The sequence below is a fragment of the Schistosoma haematobium genome, chromosome ZW (genome assembly GCF_000699445.3).
Source record: "Schistosoma haematobium chromosome ZW, whole genome shotgun sequence".
Lineage (NCBI taxonomy): Eukaryota > Metazoa > Platyhelminthes > Trematoda > Strigeidida > Schistosomatidae > Schistosoma > Schistosoma haematobium.
Window position 1 is genome coordinate 5,451,764 of NC_067195.1, and position 21,504 is coordinate 5,473,267.

The 21,504-nt window shown below is 35.5% G+C and overlaps 1 protein-coding gene across 2 annotated transcripts; it reads left to right on the plus strand.

Moving 5' to 3' along the window:
* Positions 1-869: 869 nt before the first annotated feature.
* On the plus strand, positions 870-21,134 carry EIF3E_1 (Eukaryotic translation initiation factor 3 subunit E). 2 transcript variants are annotated; one of them, XM_051210246.1, is made up of 10 exons: positions 870-1,087; positions 1,117-1,231; positions 1,263-1,462; positions 1,587-1,787; positions 7,810-7,937; positions 9,995-10,220; positions 11,478-11,587; positions 12,910-13,012; positions 15,307-15,438; positions 17,318-21,134. In XM_051210246.1, exons 1-10 carry the CDS (start codon positions 998-1,000, stop codon positions 17,345-17,347), a joined length of 1,335 nt encoding a protein of 444 aa, XP_051070217.1. In that variant the 5' UTR covers positions 870-997; the 3' UTR covers positions 17,348-21,134. The 2 variants fall into 2 exon arrangements, with proteins under 2 accessions (XP_051070217.1, XP_051070218.1); XM_051210247.1 differs by having other exon boundaries at positions 972-1,462.
* The last annotated feature ends 370 nt before the right edge of the window (positions 21,135-21,504 follow it).

Genomic DNA, 21,504 nt, shown 5'->3' on the forward strand with positions numbered 1-21,504 from the left:
TATTTAATTTGTATAGACAATATGTGTGAGGAAATTAAATCAATATAGCGGGGATTCGATCCAGAATCTCTTCGGCTTCTTTTGCAACGAACAAGATGCTGAGATCCCAAAATGATGATAAAGATCTGGAAGAATCTCGAAGGTCTGAGACGTCACTCATGCCAAATATCATCCTGATAGCATTTTTAGTCCCAGTATGAGGTTCATGAACTGGAAGGCTATGTTTAGTAGTCCCGCAGACCACGAAGTGCACAACGTTCGAGAAGTTTCTCAGTCTATGACACATGGACGTCATGGGTATTTATTAGTCTCTTGGTAACTGTTTCTGAACAATATAATGGCGTTTTTAGTCATGAAGGCACGATCCAAGCTACGTTCTTCTGTATAGTTCAATATATGTTATTGAGGATTCGACATTGTTTCTTAACGTCAAGGTGGAAGCGTTAAGAAATCAATTGGCTTATCTCAGCTCGTCAAATGCATATTGTTTTATGAAGAGCGCCTCCAGTCACTTAACCTTTACCCATTAGAGTATAGGCGTCTTAGAGGTAACCTAATGGCTTACAGTATCCTTAACACTTCTGGACATCCTCATAAACACCTACTTAAGCTTAGTCCTAATACCAACCTAAGGGGTAACACCCAGAAATTGGAGATACAACATAGCGGAACGGACTGTAGACACAAATTCTACTCCTTAAGAGTTGTCAAATGCTGGAATTCGCTGCCGACTGAACTAGTCCAAGCGACTTCCCAGGAGTCCTTTAAGAGGCAACTTGATCTATACTTAAGGTCTAAAGATAGTATCATACTATGATTTACCACTTTGTTTTTCCTCTTTTATCGTTAACATATCTAGGTTCCTGCCTGGAGTTAATCGTGATCCCCTGCTACTAGACACGGAAGCCTGTTAAGCGAAAGCTTCTTTTATTCCGTCCACAACCATTTGAACCATTTGAAGAGCGCCTAACACAACATTGCCGCCACCGTTAGCATAATGTCTGAATTCGACTTAACAAAGAAGATAAGTAGTTTTCTAGATAAACACTTAACTTTACCACTGCTGGAATACATATGTGTCAAAAATGTAAGTCATTCAGAATCTTTTATTGCTAGATATATGATGAAAAAAGCATTCTGAAGACCAAATGGGAGGTTCTCTTGGGGACTTCTATGGTTGATTATGCCGCAGATACTTATAGAAGTATATACGAAACAGAGCCTCCAAAAGGTTTGACCAGATTACTCTTCTTATTTGCTAGGATTACTTGACAAGAGAGAAAAAGTCTTAGAGAGTATTCAAGAAACGGAGGTTAAGTTAAAACCAGTGAAGGTAATATTTAGTCAAGAAACAATGAAAGAAGTTGCCCAATGTAAAAACGCCAAAGATCTGTTGACTAGTTTGGAAACTAAATACAACTTCAAGACAGAGATGCTTAACGATATGTTTGATGCTGCACGCGTAAGTTGATTACTATAGTTCTACATGATATAATGTCTTTATTGTTCAAAAGAAATAGGTGAATTTTTCCTTCACTCACTATATCCAAAATAAATTTTAGATTTGCTGATCCTTCTATTTATAGGTATTTTATGATGCCGGAAATTACAACTTATCATCTGAATATTTAAAAATAGTCCGCCAGCTTGTAACCCCTGGGACACAAAGACATTTGGATGCCAGTTGGGGCCGCCTAGCCAGTGAAATTTTAGTCCAAAACTGGGATGAAGCGTTGGAAGATTTAGAAAAGTTGAAGGATGCTATAGATTGTCAAAATGAAGATAGAGTAAGTATCGTCAGCCTTTTTTGCATTATGTTCAAAAACACCCTTTCTAACTTTTGCTTATAAAACCAGTCAGTCAGCTACAACGTAGGACCAGGCATATATGTTCATCGGTCCAGGTTGCCATACCGCATTAGCACAGCAAGATGAACACCGGATTCATAGGAGTGGTTAGGTCAAAGGTAGTAATATATAGGAGAAAGATTGCATATAAGGATACAGTACAGGACGAAAGAATTAGTTCGTAGAAAGAAAGATATGAAGTGATTTTAATCTCTTAGTTTAAGGCCAGATAGATAGTGTATACACCGACGCCATTGTGATCGATTCTGAGCCGTCACCAAGAGTCTCCAACCATTGGTTACGAAAGTCACGCGGACCCCAACCAAGTAGTCGGCATCTACCAACATGGCTCAGACTGGAGGTTAGTGTCTTCAAGCACTGGTGCCGCGTTTTGGTTTGGCCGCCCCTAATTCTCTTCCAACCATCTCTAACACCCGTTAGCATTGCACGACGTGGTAATCGGTGTTCAGGCATACGTAACACGTGGCCCAACTATCTCACTCGATGAAGATTAACAACCTCATCAACTGATTTACCATCATTCCCTAATACCCTGCGTTTAACCTCACTATTACCCGGTGATCCCAACAGACGCCAGCAATATTTCTAAGGCATCTGTGGTCAAATACTAGTAGCTTACGGGTGTCTTCTACTCTTAAAGGCCATGTTTCGCTGCCGTAAGGTAAAACAGAACGGACTGCCGCGCAGTATACTCGTCCTTTTATTGATAGACGGATATCTCGCCTTCGCCAAAGGTGACGTAAGTTGGCAAAAGCCAAGCGAGCTTTCCGAATCCGTGCTGAGATTTCGTCCGATACCAGCCCATTAGAGCTGATCAGACTTCCAAGATAAGTGAATTTGTCGACGCGTTCGACTACTTCGCTCCCTATCCTTAGTTCAGGTGTTGACGCAGACCAGTCCTGAAGCAACAACTTGCATTTGGAGGGAGAGAAGCGCATTCCAAACATTCTGGCATTGCTGCTTAGTGCTACCAAAAGACTCTGCATTTTGTCAGCGTCTTCACCAAACAGGACTATGTCATCTGCGTATTGTAAGTCGATAAGTGGACCTCCTGGTAGGAGATCAATACCCGAGAATTCAGTAGACGAGAATGTTATTTCCTGCTTATAAAATGCGCTGTATATTATGAGGGAACAAGTAACTTGGTCTTATTATCCTTTGCCTCATCGTATGTTTTTAAGGTATCGACACCACACTTTCTACATGCAATTGTCAGTGCGAATTCAACATCATGAGACAATAATATAGTGTCTTATTATACTAAACTGTTTGTTATAAATGAATTTGTCGTCAAAAAGATGAGTACTCGAAACCAGTTTTGTAGAATATTCATCTAAGTCCGTAAGGGTTTTGGGCTCTAGATTGTCATATCAGATTAGTCTCAATGATTCATCATTCAGTCCTGATCGTAGCCAGTACCTTGGTTTGTTGATCAGACTTGTTTATTGTGGTAGTTTGATGGAGCTGAGTTAGCTGATAATTTTCTTCCTCTTAATCGTGCGATAACAAGCAGGTTGGTTGGGGTATGATAAGACCGGAAGCAGCAAACTCAGGGTTCGACCGTTTTAGGGTGTCGTGACGATGATGTGTTTACCTTAGACATCTAGCATTTGTAGCGAAGTCGCATCCTCGCGAAAAAAGAAAGGGGTTAAATGTCAACCCTAATATCATTATACTTCACCTGGCCTCGTGGATTTCTATCACCAGTGTTAAAACGTTGAATGTATGGGTCTGATCAGTCAATTGGCCATAAGCGACCTAGGCCCCGAGAAAACCCTGGAACGGCCGAGAGTGGGGAGAGCCCTCTCCCCCTCTCCAAATGCTCTCACATTGCCACGCGTATATAGCCTCTACCAGGGAAGTTCTACTCACTATCTCCTCGTGGCGGGGGTGTTGTTTACGAAATTGAGAGGACAAAAGCGAATGTCCGGTGCTTTAACCGGGTTAGTGGGCATGGAGAGTCCATCTAGTGGAGTTGGAAAACCCTGATTCCAAACCAATGGTGCACATGGGCTCCAGTATCCTAAAGGAACAAGTAGCGTATGAAACAATTGTTGGTCACCGGCTACCATGGGACTGCATCTCCTGACGTTGCTCCACTGCCTTGTGGATCAGACCTTCAGGTCGAATGCTCCGGGTGTGGCCCCCTAAAAAAACCACATGCTTCGATTTGGGCACCTGGGCAGTATCACAGCCCTCACACACCAAATGAAATTTGTGTGGACACATGTTACGTATGCCCAACCACCGACTGCCTCGACGTGCGATGTTCATTGGTATAGTAGTAGGTTGGAAGAAAGCTAGGGGCGTCTAGACCAAAACATAGCACAAGTCCATGAAGTCACTGACAAGTAGACTGAGCCATGTTGGTAGGTGTAGACTACCTGGTTGGGGACCGCGAGATGATAGCAACCGATGTTTAGAGACCCTGAATTACATAGCTGAAAATCGTTTGCAATGGCGCAGGTACATCCACTCTTTGTGTTCTCCTAAATTTTAATCCCCTGAATCCTTGTCTCTTTTTCTCTTTCCAGTTTTATTTCACTGGATTATACTCTTTAAATAATATCTTCAAACCCTAATCTTTCCGATTACTGCTTATACTCTTACCGCCTCTACCACTACGGGATTTGAATCGACAACTGCATCTCTGTGCTAGTGTGGTGTTGCAACTTGAACTGATGTACGTACGTACGAAGTTCTACGTTGTTACTGACTGACTGACTGTGTGGCGCATATGTATTTGGCGCATCCTTGTGTTAAGATAAATAAATAAATAAAAGCGACCTAGAACATGACATGTGCGTATCGACACAAGCTGCCATACTATGCCAGCATTCTGTGACGAAGTTGTCAGAACAAGTGTCAATGTAGTAGAATTGGTAACAGTATCAGCAGTAATAGAAAAGACTAGATAGACAGTACGATTTAAGAATAAGTTCATGGAATAGGAATTATGAGATGATTTTAAAACTCGAGATCTAACGTAAAACAAGACAAAAATGACTTCGTACTCCATTGCTAGTGGTTCTGAACGACGCCACCCATCTCCAACCTTTGGTTACGTTAAGTCCAACCAAGTAGTTTGCACGGGTGTAGTACGACAAAAACTACTCAAAAAGGTTTATGCGGCTGACTTCGAGCAGTTGTTTCTTGAGCTCTGCAGTCGTGCTCCTAGGTCGACAACAGCACTGTCAACTCAGTTACATAGAGTTATTTCTGGTCTCCTGACTGCATGTTAGAGCCTTCAATGTTCCAAAGTCGTGTTAAAGCAGGTGACAGGCTTCTTTTGATAGGATTCTAGAATCTTATGCCACTGGTACATGCTGCGTCTCCAAAACTTGCATCACGTGTGATCTTTCACTTGACTTCAGTCAATATGGAAGAGTGGCTCTATCCGACCCTCGTTTATCTGCAAATTTTACTTCTCGATGCCTTACTGTATGTAAACTCACGTTGATTAGATTCTGGTAGACAGTTGATTAGGCAATAAATATTCAGAAAATAGGGACATTCCATTGCCATTTCGTCTCTATATACACTCCTACCGACTAAAGTTCGGGTAAATAAAAAGATTGGTTTGTACAGGAAACGTTTGACCGTCAACGAGGTAACCGCCCAGACATAGTACTCATTGCCGGTTATTATAATCCCTCCGTAGTTAGTATAAATCAAGTTGGAAAATACTCAGGTGAATCTCTCGGCATCTTCGCTCAGTGGACATATGACTACGGTCGTGTTCTTGTAAATATTCCCAGACATCCATTTATTTCTATTTAGCACCAACTTTAAGTATTAGAGTAGACATCTGTCATGATGACCCCGAAAATCAACTCAATAGTTCATACCACCATCAGGCATCGTTAGGACACATGTTTAGGGCCTAATCATGCTATGGTGAGAGCTTGGTAAACTCGGTAGCTGCGTCTCTCGTATGTTTAGTAAAAAATCATGTCACTCACTAGTCTTATATAAATGTTCGTTTCACAATAAACCACATTTGTTACGTAAATGTTGGTGATACTGCCTGGTTACCTAAACCTCAGTAAGTCAATTGAGACTTAAGACAATCTTTGAGTTTTACATTGTCGAGGTAATTAACGTCCTACTTGGTTAAGGCTAGTAAATTTGGAGCCTGAAAATGTTTTCCTTACTGTCGTAAGATCAACTCAGTTTTATTGAAAATCCAAGGTAGTCAATCATAATCAATCAAGAACCTATATGTCAATGATTGCGACGACTGTTCAAGGCAATAATGATAATGTTTATACAGCTTTCATACTAGATCATTTTGTCTGTTATGAAAGTAAAAAATTTCCATTTATACCTAGTCATAAGTATTATTTCAAATTGATTCATAAGAATTTGACTGCGAAATCAAATTATTTCCAAATTAGTTAATGTTAATTAGTTCGTAATGTATAAGAAAATAAACAAAATCTTTGTAAATATTTAATTTTATGTATTTCATCGGACAGTCATAAAACGAAATAATCAGTTTACTTCACTATGAAGTTGGGATTAATCACCTAATCTTGGACATCAAACTAAGTAATCTAATTATCTTGTTTAAATTCATATGTATTGGATTACAAGCTTACACCATACTTTTGTATGGTTACAATTAAGAAATCGTAAACCTACATGAAATCTACAGGGGCCTTATTTTGGAAGTTTATGCATCTGCCGTTCTCGAGAACGCTCAAGTACTACTTTTCGTGACATAAAAGATTTATGGCAAGTCCTTTGGGATCAACAGTAGTTAGGTCGTCGAATCTTTGATGACTGACTCTAGTCTTGGATTGTCGTTATTGGAGTTTTCAGACTGAGTTAAAAATCATCCATTCAATCATACAGTCAGACATGATGCAAGACTTGGTACGGTTGTGCATTGGCTCAAGTTGTCATATCATATCAATACAGTTAATCGAAGCTAACACAATAAATCAAATTATGTTGAATTAACTGTAGTATCAGTTCTAGCCAAAAAGTTTAATATGAAATATCAGGTTCAAATAAAAAGAATGAAAGCTTGAAGCAATATGGAAACTCGAAATCTAGGGGAGGATAAAGAATGAATGCATCTGAACTATTTTTGGTTTTAATCCATATCAACTAAAGTTTCCAACCAATTGTACTGCACCTAATATTACGGCTCAAACTAAAAGTCAACAGCCAGCATTACGTCCTATTTTGGGGCTTCCTGACTGCTAACCTGCTCATTCTTTTAGCTAAATCACTAAATTACGACTCTAATGTAGCATCTTTGCTTGTCGATAAATTTTCTCTTCAATAATATTTCGCAATGGTTTCCGAAAATTAACAGTCCATTGTATTTGTTTATGACTGATATCTAGTGATCGATTTACTTTGTAATACGCTTACAACAATAGTTATTAAGTATTACCATGGTGTACTGATTTGTACTACTACGTGACAATAATAGTAATAGTATTAATAATAATGATAACTTTATGGGTTCAACACAGTATGGCGATTGAGATGTTTTCTCATCGGCTGACTAATGTAGGTGTATTGTTTAACAAACACCCTGGTACCTTGAGTTATTCACGTTACTTGATGTAATCCTTATAAAAACATTGAAGAATATATAATAACAGATTCATAGATTTTCGCTAAATATTTATTTATTACTGTTTCTGAATAAATTAATGCTCCTGCTACTTAACAATAATTTATTTTGTGGCTCGTAATTCAGTTTTATAGTCAGTGGCGAGCTTATTTGCTAGACCCCCTCTTGGTCTTTTCCTTTAATTCTTCTGCTTTGAAAAGGTTTGTTGAATTTACATTGTACTGTTAAATCGATCAAGTGGATTATCTTATATACATTTATATTTTTCTTTGCTCTAATTTAAAGTTTGTAATTTTATATAGCTTAAATTCACTTTGATATTTCATCTTGTTTCATTTCTACAACTAGCCTGCATCTCGTACATATTTAATACAACTACAACAGCGTACATGGATGTTACACTGGTCACTTTTTGTTTTTTTCAATCATCCCCAGGGCAAAGAAAAATTAATTGAATGGTTTATGCAAAATACAACGTAAATCCCTGAATTTTAGTTATTTTCACGTTATATATATATACAATATCGTAATTTTCAAGTTGATTGTTTCTAGTAGATCTTATTGATTGTAACAGTTTTTTATTATTATTTCGGACACCCAGTATCTTTTTTTAATGCAGTGGATAGTTGTGGAAACTTCAATTGTTTTGAAATATAATAATTCAAGAGACCAAATACTTAAACAACCCGTTAGATAAGTATTAAAATTTTTCCTACCTTGATGTTAGGTAACAGTCACTTTGAAATTTTTTTTCTAAGATCTGTGTTTAGTCTTTACTTTTCCAATATAGTTATTTTATTTATTGATTTGAACACATAAATATTGGTACAAGAGGGCACCAGATATTTATGCGCCATACATTAATAATGAGAACGGGAAGAGAAGAAGAATGCAAGATACGTATAAGAGAGAAGAAAAGAAAGAGAACAATAGTGACCACAGATTAGTGTATGGTAGTGTAGTAATAATAGTGGGGGAAACGGAAAGGTGCAACCAGAAATAATTCTTTCAGTTAAAGGATTTGCAACCACTTCTTATGAAGAAAGTAAAAGAAAGTTACAGCAGGATCGTCACTGGCTTCTATTCTGAGCCATATCTGATAACGTATCTGGCCACTGTGTTACACCATCTCTAGGACCCCAACAGAAGTCAGTCCTGTGCAGCTTTCTTTCATATCACGACACCATATCATACACTGACTACCTCTCCTCTTTTTCCAACCAGTCCCAGCGTCGACAAATAAAATACGGCGTGGAATTCTCTGAGACGACATTTGTAGAACATGTCCAAGCCACCGAAGTCGATGTTTCAAGATGGTGACATCAATTGAATTATCGTCTCTGCACCCGAACAGACGATGCTGAACCTCCTCTGTATTACTAACATGGTGTTTCCACTGAATGTCAGCAATCCCCCAAACGCTCTGGTACAGCCGAGAGTGGGGCGAGTTCGCCCTGTCTCTCGGAATGCTCTCACATGGCCACGCGTATATAGCCTCTGCCAGGGAAGTCCTGCTCACTATCTCCTCGTGGCTGGGGTGTTGTTTACGAAATTGAGAGGACGAAAAGCGAATGTCCGGCGCTTTAACCGGGTTGGTGGAGACGGTGACTCCACCTAGGGGAGTTGGGAAACCCCGATTCCAAACCAATGGTGCACACGGGCACCAGTATCCTGCGGGAACAAATGGCGTATGAACCAATTGTTGGTCACCGTCTACCATGTGACCGCATCTCCTGACGTTGCTCCACTGCCTTGTGGGTCAGACTTTCAGGTCAAAGACTCGGGGTGTGTCCCCCTAAGGAAACTACCTGCTTCGGTCTTGGCACTCGGGCAGTATCATAGCCCACACACAATTAAAATGAAATGACAATGACTATTTCCAATATAAAAAATGAGGTGTAAAGTTGCAAAAAGCCCATTTTTTTAATCAAAGTAAATAATAGTAGAATATGACATAATGGGAATGGCTCTTGTTCTTAAGTATCGTCAAATCCACTTTAAAAGTAGATCCGCTTTTGATATACATATTTTACTTACAGATTCGTGTTGTGCAAGGTTTCAGGTTTTGAGTACCCCTTTACATGCCTTAATTTAAACTTTTGGGTAATATCACTTCTCTTCAGATGAAAATTGAATGTAACAATGTACAGTTGATAAATGGGTCGTTTTTTATTTCGGCTGGGAATCTGTAATATATATGGTTGAATGCAGTACAAATGTTTGAATTTAGCTATGTTATTTTTTGTGCTTTGGAATTATGGGTATTTATGCAGCATTATTAATAATACTTCTTATGACAAACATAAAGTTATGAAAAACTGTAGACACATGCTGTGCACATGATTCCTATAAGGTCTGATTTTGGCATGTAATAGACTATAGGATTTGTTTGCCAGTTTTTTTAGAATTACTTACCAGGAATCAGTCAATAGTGATCTTAGCATTTTATTACACTTCATTTTCAGTAATCATTGCGAAAAGCCATTCCAATTTTTCGTTTAAAAACTAAAACCTTCCTTTTTTTAATAAATAGACATTTGAACGCTATTCAGACGTTGGCGCCACATTTATTGCGTTACCTTACTGTGTGCGTAATCACTAGTACTGATAAAAAGAAAAAGAATCTTATACGAGATTTAAAATATCTTATTCAACAGGAAAGTTATTCTTATCGTGATCCAGTTACTGAATTCTTTGAGTGTTTATTTGTGAAATTCGATTTCGATGGAGCTCAACAAAAACTTCGAGTTTGTGAAACTGTAAGTCTTTTTTTCATTATTATCGTTGTCTATTTAACTTTAAACTGTTGGATTTAGTGTTGAGTAATTGGTCAGTGGTAGTCGGTACGAATGTTATATAGAACAGTTCAGTTTTTTGTTTGATATTAAATTTGCATGTTTACTTTACTTTATAATGTAACCTCTCAAACCAGTGATGTTTGGTAAAAATAGGTTGTCTAATCTAATGAACAGTGTTTGTATATCAATTAATGATAAGTTGTATGTATATTTCTCATATAGATGAATCTACCGTAACAGAGAGCTCTTGAGGTTAAGCATAAAATACAATTACTCAAAAGAAGTTAATTAATAACGTGTCGGTGCCAAAAATGTTTGTTTTTAAAACATTTCACTGGGTCATAATCGTTTTTATCAACTAGAAAAAATATTGTCTGGTTTTATAAATTAACATCCTCAAGGAGAAAGAGTTATTTTCTTTTTTTAAGGCCTAAAGGTGTTCTTGTAAATGCGGTGTTGATATTGAAAACTATAAACACTCATTCAATACAATGAGTTATGGTCAATTAGATTAAAATAACTAAAAAACATATATGGATGTCATGGTTTTATTTGGAATATTAATGTAAAAATCAGTTACACTCATCGTAGTTAAATGGAAAAGCACGTTCTTGGATTCCTCTCTATGTGTGTACTTATTGGTAGTAGTATTAGTAGTAACTTAGTTTATTAAAATGCACAGCTTTCAATTATTATTAATCTTAAACTCTGTTTATCCTGATTTAATTTGAAAAGTTTGATATCGCATATTATCAATATCCCCTTTATTATCAATTAATTATAGTAATTTCAATGGTTAAGATCATGAGTCAGTTGAAGCTAGACCACCATGGAAAACCTGGAAGCACTGGACGGCCATTTCGTCCCATTGTGGGACTCCTCAGCAGTGCGCATCCACGACCTCGCTCCCTGCGAGATTCGTGGATGTGCACTGTCGAGGAGTCCTAAACTAGGACGAAACGGCGGTCCGGTGCTTCCAGGTTTTCCATGGTGGTCTAGCTTCAACCGACTCATGATCTTAGCCATTGAAATTACTGCAATATCCACAAAACCCATCTGAAATTAATTATAGCTCAAACTGGATGTACGCAAATGTTCTGTTATATTTCAGTAGTAATGTTCAACAACTGTCTTTTACTCTTAGTAGTATCTATACATTATTTTTTTCTCCTACACAAAGCAATACAATGTATCTGATTTTTTAAAAATACTTTCAAGGTTTTACCAAATGATTTCTTCTTAACTGGATGTTATGATGAATTTATGGAGAATGCTCGTTTACTTATGTTTGAATCATTTTGTCGAATACATCATAGTGTTGGAATAAGGTATGTTAACTGATTTTTTTCTCATTTATTTTACATGAATTAATCATTGAACAGTACTTCGTCATAACTTATTAGTCTGCGCAACTGAACATTTGGTGTAATCTGTTTTGTTGTTAGGTCGTTGAAAATTGTTTCGGGGAAAATCCTGATTAATATAGTTTTCTTGCTAGTTGATAATTTACAATAGGGTTTACTTACAATTTTAAAGGAATTATTATTGTTGGATTCTAACAGAAGTGTCATTCAACTTCTAAGTCTAATACTGTTATGTTGTAGCGAAGATTAAGTTACGAGTAACTTTTGAGACCTATTAATAGACTAATATTGTATATTCTTATAGGATAATTATTAAGTAATTAGATTGTGTATCTTTATATTCATTTTAGCGTAAGCTTCATTTTGACCTATAAATCATTATTATACGATTTACTGTTCCTAAATTATGTTCAGTTTATAAACTACCATCTCCCACGTTCGCAGCCACTTTTTGGCTTTATTGTGTATAAATGTTATTTCCTATTTTATGGTGCGTTGCTGTCTGTTTGGTTGATATATAAACCCAGTACGTCTGAAATAAATGATTCACATAGTGGAAGCTGGTATCGGTGTTCTGGACTCAAGTGAATGGGCTAGGCGAACACAGGACCAATAAGGACGCTAGGCTGCTCATACTGGTCGAACGTCATTGGTTTAGCACAGTGTGAAGATTGTATAATTCGTATTTCGATTGGCGGATAAATCACGTGATAACTAGCCAGACTTAAAGTCATAACGAATACATTACTACTGAGCTGTTTAGGTCTCAATTGACTTTATTTAAAATTGTATTTTTATGAAATTTCCCGACAAATTTCAATTATATTCTTTTCTATTCTTTGTAATTTGACAATTTTATTACGTAGGATGAATTTTTAATAATTAATGACTACCTTTTAGAAACTTCAAATCCAGTAATAATAATTGACTTATTAATACAGTGTTTTGAAACTGTAGCATGAGAATCCTCATTATACATTATTTGTCAATGAGCCTCTCAATTTTGGTTTCATACTAGTCAGTACTTGTCAACATGGAGTATCTGATGGTGTCTATTGAACTAAAACTTGTACCTTTCACTGTTATAATTAAAGATGTTAACAATAAGTTGTTCAGACTATAATTGATTTTGTGTGTAGGACAGATTTTCGGAATAATTCATCACTAAGCAATAACCAATATTTTATTGTTTGGTCCTAAGCGCTTATTGAATTCTTTTATATTCCTGTTAGTTATGTATTGGTTTACAGTTATTTTGAAGGTGATGCTTCTTTTTTATCATTAAGTGTACTTGCTGAAAAGTTGAATATGGATGTGGATGATGCGGAAAAATGGATTGTAAATTTAATACGCAACGCTCGTATGGATGCGAAGATAGATTCACAAAAGGTAAAGCAGTATTCGTTTTCTAACTGAATATTTACTGTTATCTAGGAATTATGTATTAGGTGAAGAATAGGATCCTTTTCGTTGCTTCATATTGTAATATGCTATGTTAAGTATTGTTAAAGCCTTCAACCACACGATGAAGTGACACGTAAAAGTCGGTGGTCAAAGACACAAAATTATCTGCAAATACCATTTTTTACGAAAATATACGGAATGGATTACAAACCTCAATTCGTAAGATGTCTATGGTATTTACTGTGTCATTATACAATTGAAAAAGGGATGCTTCCTAAAATGGATATATAAAGTTATTTATAACAATATGCGTTAAGTAAACGACAGTTAATAGCTATGTTGAAATTACAACGGCAGACAAGATCTAAATAAGAACTAAGAACACCAAAAATTTAGTCTGTCACAGTAAAACAACTATTCGACGAATATAATAACAATAAGGGTAATTGCTACAAGCATTAAAAAGATGCAATTATAATAACACATAAATTTAATGTTACTAGTTTACGTAAAGAGCTAGAAATACTACTCAACAACAGGCAACAATGGTATTCTCTCAAAAGTTATTAGAATGGAAACTGATTACTGGATATTAGTAAGTAGCATAATATAATATACAAAAGAGGATTGGTAAACAAAAGAATGCAAATAGAGAAAGTGTATATAAACTTAGCATTCAACTTTATCCTGATGAATGGAGTTGATCAACAGTACTGGGTTATAGCTGTAAAACATATCACTCTACCTAGTTGATTTGGGGAAGATAACAAGAACGTAGCATTGAAGAGACTATAGAATATTCATCTGTGAAGTTACACTTTATACTACCACACCATGAAATGTAAGTTAAACAAGAAATGTTCATATTTCTGTTGCCTATTATCTTGAATCTGCTGTTCTTGAGTCAATAATACTGGTCTCCCAACTCGACGGTATTCCAACGCTTATTGAGGCGCTCGAAATCCCTTTTTTCAAAGCCATAATCAGAACACGAGTATAAGACAATCGATGTGCCTTATGTATTGTCTGACTGAAAAATACATGAGTTATAGGGGCGCAACAGTGAATGAGCTTAACCATCCATTTTCCAATGTTTAGTAAACATGCGGTATCCAGAATTTTCAGACATTTTTTCGCTTATTTGGTATGTGAATGTTGTATATTAAAATGTATTTTTCATTAGAGATTTTATTTCAAGCACTTCAAGTTATCTACATTTGTCCGCTACGAACAATTCAATGCAGCGCATTTCAACTTGTCAGATGGAAAATGCAAACAAAATGAAGATTGAGACTTAAAGCGAATTCTCCAGTAAAAGTTACACTCTTACATAGAACAATTTACCCACTAAATGAGCTTAAAAATATCTGAAAATGGTGGACATCACATAATTATTAATCACTAAAAAAATCCCAGATGGATAACTTAATATAAACGGTTCCAACTAAGAATTACAATTAATTTACAACAGTGAAACATATAAAAACAGATAATGAATCAAATGAAAACTCACAATGAATAAGAAATTATACAAAACTATATAAACTAAATGTTAAGTGAATTCACGTCAGAAATATACTTACTGATGGCTAAAGGAAACTCTATGTTTCCTTATTTATTCTCCTCGTTCTGAAATTATAGATGTTAGTGACATTCAGTTGTATGATCTGTACAGTTTCTGTTTGTATATTAAATTTACGCAGTTCGTCAATTTATGTCTCTAACAACATGCTATGTTCAAGGGATTAAGCTATCTCCGGCAAACGTAACTCAATTCAGCAACATGCCGACGGAAAAGCTAAGCTATTGCACTTCTCCTCTGATCTGCTAACTAGAGGAAGAAGATCAGATTCAGTCGAGAAAATATATAATTCCATAAGCAAGCCGAAAAAAATGAACAACAAGCACACAACTCATGTATATGTATATATATATAGTACAAAAATATTCTTGAAGAACGTCAGAAAATAGCATATTAAAAGAAATCTAACCAATGAGGTTGACAGTCCTTCCAGGTGGGAAGCACAAACTGAAAGTAAAAATAGGCATTTTTGGCGCGAAATTGAGAATCTTAAATTTCCATTATTAAGTTACAGAAATAAGAAGTTTACTAAGTAATTTCTGGGGAACTAGCATCCCCAATACAACAGTCCATATTTGTGAATATGTTGTAATTATATTTTTCCCTATTAATGTCATACCATTAATCTCAATACAGTTAATAAAATTATATAATTATAATACAAATCACAAACTGTTGTATATATTTGTGTATATAGGGTGTTATTGTAATGGGAACACAGAATGTTTCACCGTATCAACAAGTTATTGAACGAACTAAGAGTAGTGGAACATGTGCTCATAAACTATTGGAAAGATTGCGTTGGGAGAAATCAATCGATACAGAACTGGTAAGTCATATATATATATATATATATATATATATATATATATATATATATCATTGGCCTATTCAGTTATCTTTTAATATCGAATAATAATACTAATGGTTATTATTATTATATCGAATGAATTTTTTCCATGCTTAATTTATTCCTAAAACTCCCAACGTAAATAGATACATAGATTATTCATGTTTACGCATAATTGCAGTGTGTATTTGTTTGTTTGTTCACATTGTATACACATATATGTGTGTTTGTGTTTTATAATATCTCTTTTTTTCTTATATCTTATTCAACTATTTCCCACTATTTTTCATTATTAGTTGGCAGCCAGTTCGTTAGTTAGTTCGTTAGTAAGTTATTCAATATAGTTTATTCTAACTACTCTGATTATTGTTGCCCTGTGTAATAAAATGCGCGCACGCGCACATGCACACACATAGTGAGACACATACAAAGAGAGGAATAAACAATGATGTACACAGGATCTATGACATTTGGATGTGACATTGTTTCTTTTTATCATTGTTTTTATTATCCAACATTCAATAGATTTGAGTAGGTGGATTTTATTGTTATTATTATTGTTATTCACATTGATGAGTTAATTGCCAAATGCAATAAACATTTTGTTCACTCCAATAATACGTCTTACTATTTGGATGTTTTCTATATCATTACTATAATGAGTTATTTGATAAGTTATTTTGCTAGCTTTTCATTCTTCTAATAGTTTAGTTTGATTAAATTTATCTTTTAGTACGCTATTTTTTGACGTTTTTCAAGAACATTTTTGTGCTATATATATATATATATATATATATGCATGAGTTGTGTGCTCGTTGTTTCGTGCTTCCGACCGATTGCGGAATATACTTTTCCCTCCTCTGAATCTAGTCTTCTCCCTTTAGTTCGCATTGCAGGGACGCAGTAGAATAGTTTAGTTTATCCTGTGTTTATGTTACTGACTTGCGTTCTGTTCGCCAGTTTTTAGTGATATCTTCGAACGTAGCAGCCATTGCAATACATATCGTTATAGTTTGTAATAATGAGTTCGATAGCTATGTAATAAGGATGATAAGAATGAACACATGTCATGTTTATTATATTTTAGATAATTAACGGATTGACACTATTATTGACTGAAAATAATCTATGAATCTGTTGTGGTAATTTTAGAGGGCATAAAGGGTTTCAGAATGCTGAGGGAACAAATGGTCACTGTCTACCATGTGACTGCAACTCCTAAGATTGCTCCACCATCTTGTAGATTTGGCCTCTATGTAAAAGAGTCGGGGAGTAACCCTCTGTGAAACCACATGTTTCTGTTTAGACACACATGCAGTATCCCAACCCGTTCACATTCAGTGATTTCTGTGGTCCATATATGTATATGTATTTTTATATATATTGGTGCCCATTTGTTATAATATCATTTTTTTGGCGGTTGTCATTTAAGTACCGTTTTATTTAGATTATTCTTTAGTCAGTTAATCTCGTAGTACATCACTAGTAATATCTTCGTTGAATTGTAATTTTAGGAAGAGAGGTCTCTTACTCACATCAAAAAACACCATAAATAAAGAACTAGAATGTATTCATAATATTTTTCATTGAAATTGGTAATCCATCAGGGGTTTTCGAAAGAAGAAGTACTTACATCTAATGAATAGATCTTGTAATGACAAGGAACAATTCAGTAAGAAATCTCTCTTCTTCAATCTACAATATAATAGAGATATAATTTATGATCTACTACAAGATAGACGGATTAAATTAATCTATTCAATGTTTTATTCTTGATTAATTTCACTACATTACATGAACTGTTTTCATTATTTCTTTCATTTCATTTATTTCATTTTTTTTGTATTTCAACTTGTAGTGGACCTCTTCAAATCTGCACGTCTATTGATTTGATGCATTGTTGTTCAGAAGAAAAAATTGTTTCTTTTTTCTATTGATGAATTTCTTTTCTGAACACTATGAAGTAATAATTATTATCACTGATAAGTATATCCATTCAATTGACATATGTGTACTGGTGTATCATATACTACCTACTGTTGTTTGTTTGTGTTTGACTACTGAGATTCATTTTGGGAATATCGTTTAGATAATTCGAATCTCTTTATGTATATGTAAATGAAATTGATATAACACATTGATTATGTAAGAAATGATTGGTTTTCTTCTATTTCTTGACATTTTTATGATACACTATTGTTTACAATTTGGTAATGGATTTTCTGTCATCAATAATTGGTTTCCTACTTTTTTTTTGGAAGGGAGTTATTATGGAGAGATGATAAATGATTTTAGGTCATATTTAAATTCCTCATAAAAATCCAACTGTTTATTAATAATATTGTAATTAAGTCATACTACATTTCGTCATTTGAATTATCGTTATTTAAAGTGGATCAATCAGTCATAAACTATGTAATACATCATATAAGTGTACATGTCTATGTAATTAAGTCCGATTAACAATAATCTGACATCAGAATGTTTAGTAAGGCAAGTGAAAGAACTAAAAGAAATTGGGAAAGGAGGGTGATGGTTATATATACTGTAAAGACGTGCTTCAGCTGGAACTATTTACTTACTTACTTATGCCTGTTACCCCTCATGAAGGAGTATACGCCGTTCAACAGCATTCTCCATTCGACTCCATCCTGTGCTCTCTTTCCTAGTTGTTTCTACATTATATTCATTCTATACATGTCTACTTCCGATTCCTGACGTACTATGTACTATGTCCCCTGGCATTCCTCTTTTCCATTTCCCTTCAGGATTCCAAGTTAGCGCTCACCTAGTGATGCAGTTTGATGATTTCCACAATGTATATCCTATCCACTTCCATCGTCTTTTCCTAATTTCCTGCTCAGATTGAAGCTGGTTTGTTCTCTCTCACAGTAGAGCGTTGCTGATAGTATTTGGTCAACGGACATTGAGTATATTGCGTAGATAATTGTTTATAAATGTTTGTACGTTTTTGATGATGGTTGTGATAGTTCTCGAAGTTTCAACTCTGTACAGTAGAACTGTGTTGATGTTCGTATTAAAGATTGTGACTTTGATATTGGTTGATAGTTGTTTTGAGTTCCATATGTTCTTTAACTATGGGAATGCTGCCCTCATTTGTCCACTCTTTGCTTTTATGTCTTCATCGGATCCTCCTTGTTCATCGATGATTATTATTATTATTATTATTATTATTATTATAAGCTTTATTCAATATTATATTTTTGGTACAATATAGAATTCTCAGCGCAAAGTATTTCAACAAGTTTCCGTTTCTTTCTTCTTGGTCGGTCCTGGCGATAAATATTGAGTGATCGCCAGTTAGATGTTAGCAGTCCAGTAAATGAACATCTGAATAATGTGCATTCCTTCAGTTGTATATTGCCACCAACCACATTGTCTCTTATTGAGCTTTTTGTAACTTTGACAACAAAAGGTTGTACACTCTTCAGAAACGCAGCAGAATAGGTTATGCAATTAATAAACATAATGATATATTAAAACAAACAAAAAGAGATAACTTGTTGAAATATCTAGATGTCAGGAACAGGTAGCCCAGACGCTCAAGCTGGCCGCCCTTTATGGTAATGTCCAGCTCCGTGAATGTTTCCATCTCTTCCAGAGTTTCTCAATCGAATGTGATTGGGTTGGTGTTCTCCGTGTTATATTTGAAGATCTTGCTATTTCCCTTGTGTATGTCGAGGTTTACTTATGCAAGGGCTTCTGCTACACTGGTCGTCTTCATCTGCATTGGTTGTTGTATATAAGATAGAAGAGCTAGGTGATCTGTGAAGTCCAAATCATCTAGTTTTAGGCAAGCTGTCCATTGTATTCAGTGATTCCTGTGATATTTGGAGGTTTTCATAATCCAGTCAAGTATCAGAAGAAAGAGAAAGAGGTAGAGTATTCGTCCTGGTCAGAATCTGGTCCTCACTTGGAATGCGTCTCTAAGTTGTCCTCCATTCACGTCTTTGCACTGTAGTCCGTCGTATGAACTCCGTATGATGTTGACGATTTTCTCAGGTACACCATAGTGTCGAAGAAAGTTTCATGAGTTTCTCCTATCTACATTGTCAAAAGCTTTCTCATAGATAGGTGGTTGTATGTGCATTACTATGACGGTTTTTAACTCGTTTCACCTTACATCTCCACAGGTAATTGGCAATTATACAAATTAGTCCGGTGATAGGTCTGAATCTATCCATATGGGTTAGAACTATTGGCAATCACTTCATGAACTGATATAATATTTTTGCTTAATCGAATCTACCAACTTCTATGGTTTTCTATATTGTATATGAAGTTAGTTGGTATCTAAGAATGGCTTATACACGGAACTCATCTATTCCAGTCGAAGGTTCACGTTCTTATCATTTCTAACTAAAATCATGTACGTAACTTCGGCATCACGCTATCAGTAGTACAAAGATATGTATGATCGAGTACTTGCTACAGAACACACCAAAAGATGCAAACGGACGACTGAAGGCTACGTATTATATAAATACTTTGTAACTTGTCGCAGTTAGTATATATTTCTATCTATTGTTGTGCTTTACTGTATAACCGAGTTATTCGGAACAACGTTAGGTGTGTATTTCTGTAATCAAGAGAACTGCTCAGCAATTAACTTTATCACGAAAAATATGAATTAAATAATAAACAACTACGCACGTTTTGCTTAACATATATAGTGATGTTTTTTGATTTATTCTTAGAAAGTAAGCAAATTATACAGATGTTTCAAATCTAACTAGACAAGATATACAGTAGCTTTTCAAGTGTTTAGCCCCTAAATGCCCTGGTACGATCGAGGGTTGGAAGAGTCCTCTCTTTCTGAGGAAAACAAGAAAAACAATTGGTTAATCACTGGGTGGTGATCAGTGTCATATGTGTCCGGTCCTTCTTAGTGCAGGTCGAATGCTATCAAAACAGTTGCAATATGGCCACTAGTTTAGATGACTCGACATTGCGTGCACCATGTTGAGGTAAGATGGTGGTTGAAGTTAGTCAACAGGAAACTGTGGATACGGGTTTCGTGCTATTTGGCATTCGTCAGGAATTTTTACTTGTAATCTTGAGGGAACTAGTGATCCCTGAGGCATTCGATCTGGCGTCACCCAGTTTCACAGTCAGAGACGTTACCACTGGACTATCCGAGCCGCTATCGTCCTCCTGTAAGACAGATGTATTCACAATTGATTGATCACTGGGTCGTGATCATTGTCAGGTCTTTTTTAGTGCAGACCGAATACTAGCAACCAAGTTGCAATATGGCCACTAATCTAGGTGACTCGACATTGCGTGCACTATATTGACATAAGATAATGGTTGGAGGTAGTCAATAGGGAACTGGGTGACACGAGACCTCTTCCGTCAGGGAGCATCAATCCTCTCAAGATTACAGATACACCCTACTGATGAGTGCCAAATATCACGAAACTCGGGTTTAAGGTTTCCTGTTAATTATCTCCAACCACCATCTTAAACATAAATACTACACAGAGTAATCATTATATTGAATTAATAAACGGAAGTAATGTTGACCAAATATCATAATGAGTACAAAAATGTAATTTGGCCTGTTTTTTCCTGTCCCCTCCCCATCATATCAGAGAAAATTCTAAAAAAAATATTTTGTTAAACTTAATGGGCTAAAATCTGTAGATTTATTTATCCTCATTTTTGTTTGTTTGTTTGTTTGTTTCGTTAATGACCTTAATAGACATTAATAATTAACATAAAAAATAATATATAACACTGTAGAATAATCCTCTTGTGATTTAATGCAAATATTGAAGTTTTGTTTTGTTTTACTTAATGAGGTTATTTATATAGATACCATTGATCAATATGTGCGACCAAAATTTATATTTACTAGAATCTACTTATGAGTAGATTGTTACAAGATCTATAATGAAGATATAGACCCATAGGATATGAATATATGAATTGAACTACTAACAATCTTACCTGATATGTCATTGTGTTTTAGTTTCTCATATCTGGCAAATTGATTATTATGTAATGTTACTTGAAAAAATT

Coding starts and splice junctions, on each gene's coding strand:
- EIF3E_1 (XM_051210246.1), top strand. CDS start 998: ATGTCTGAATTCGACTTAACAAAGAAGATAAGTAGTTTTCTAGATAAA. Junction 1,463..1,586: donor ATATGTTTGATGCTGCACGC/GTAAGTTGATTA, acceptor TTCTATTTATAG/GTATTTTATGATGCCGGAAA. Junction 15,439..17,317: donor AATCAATCGATACAGAACTG/GTAAGTCATATA, acceptor TTCAACTTGTAG/TGGACCTCTTCAAATCTGCA.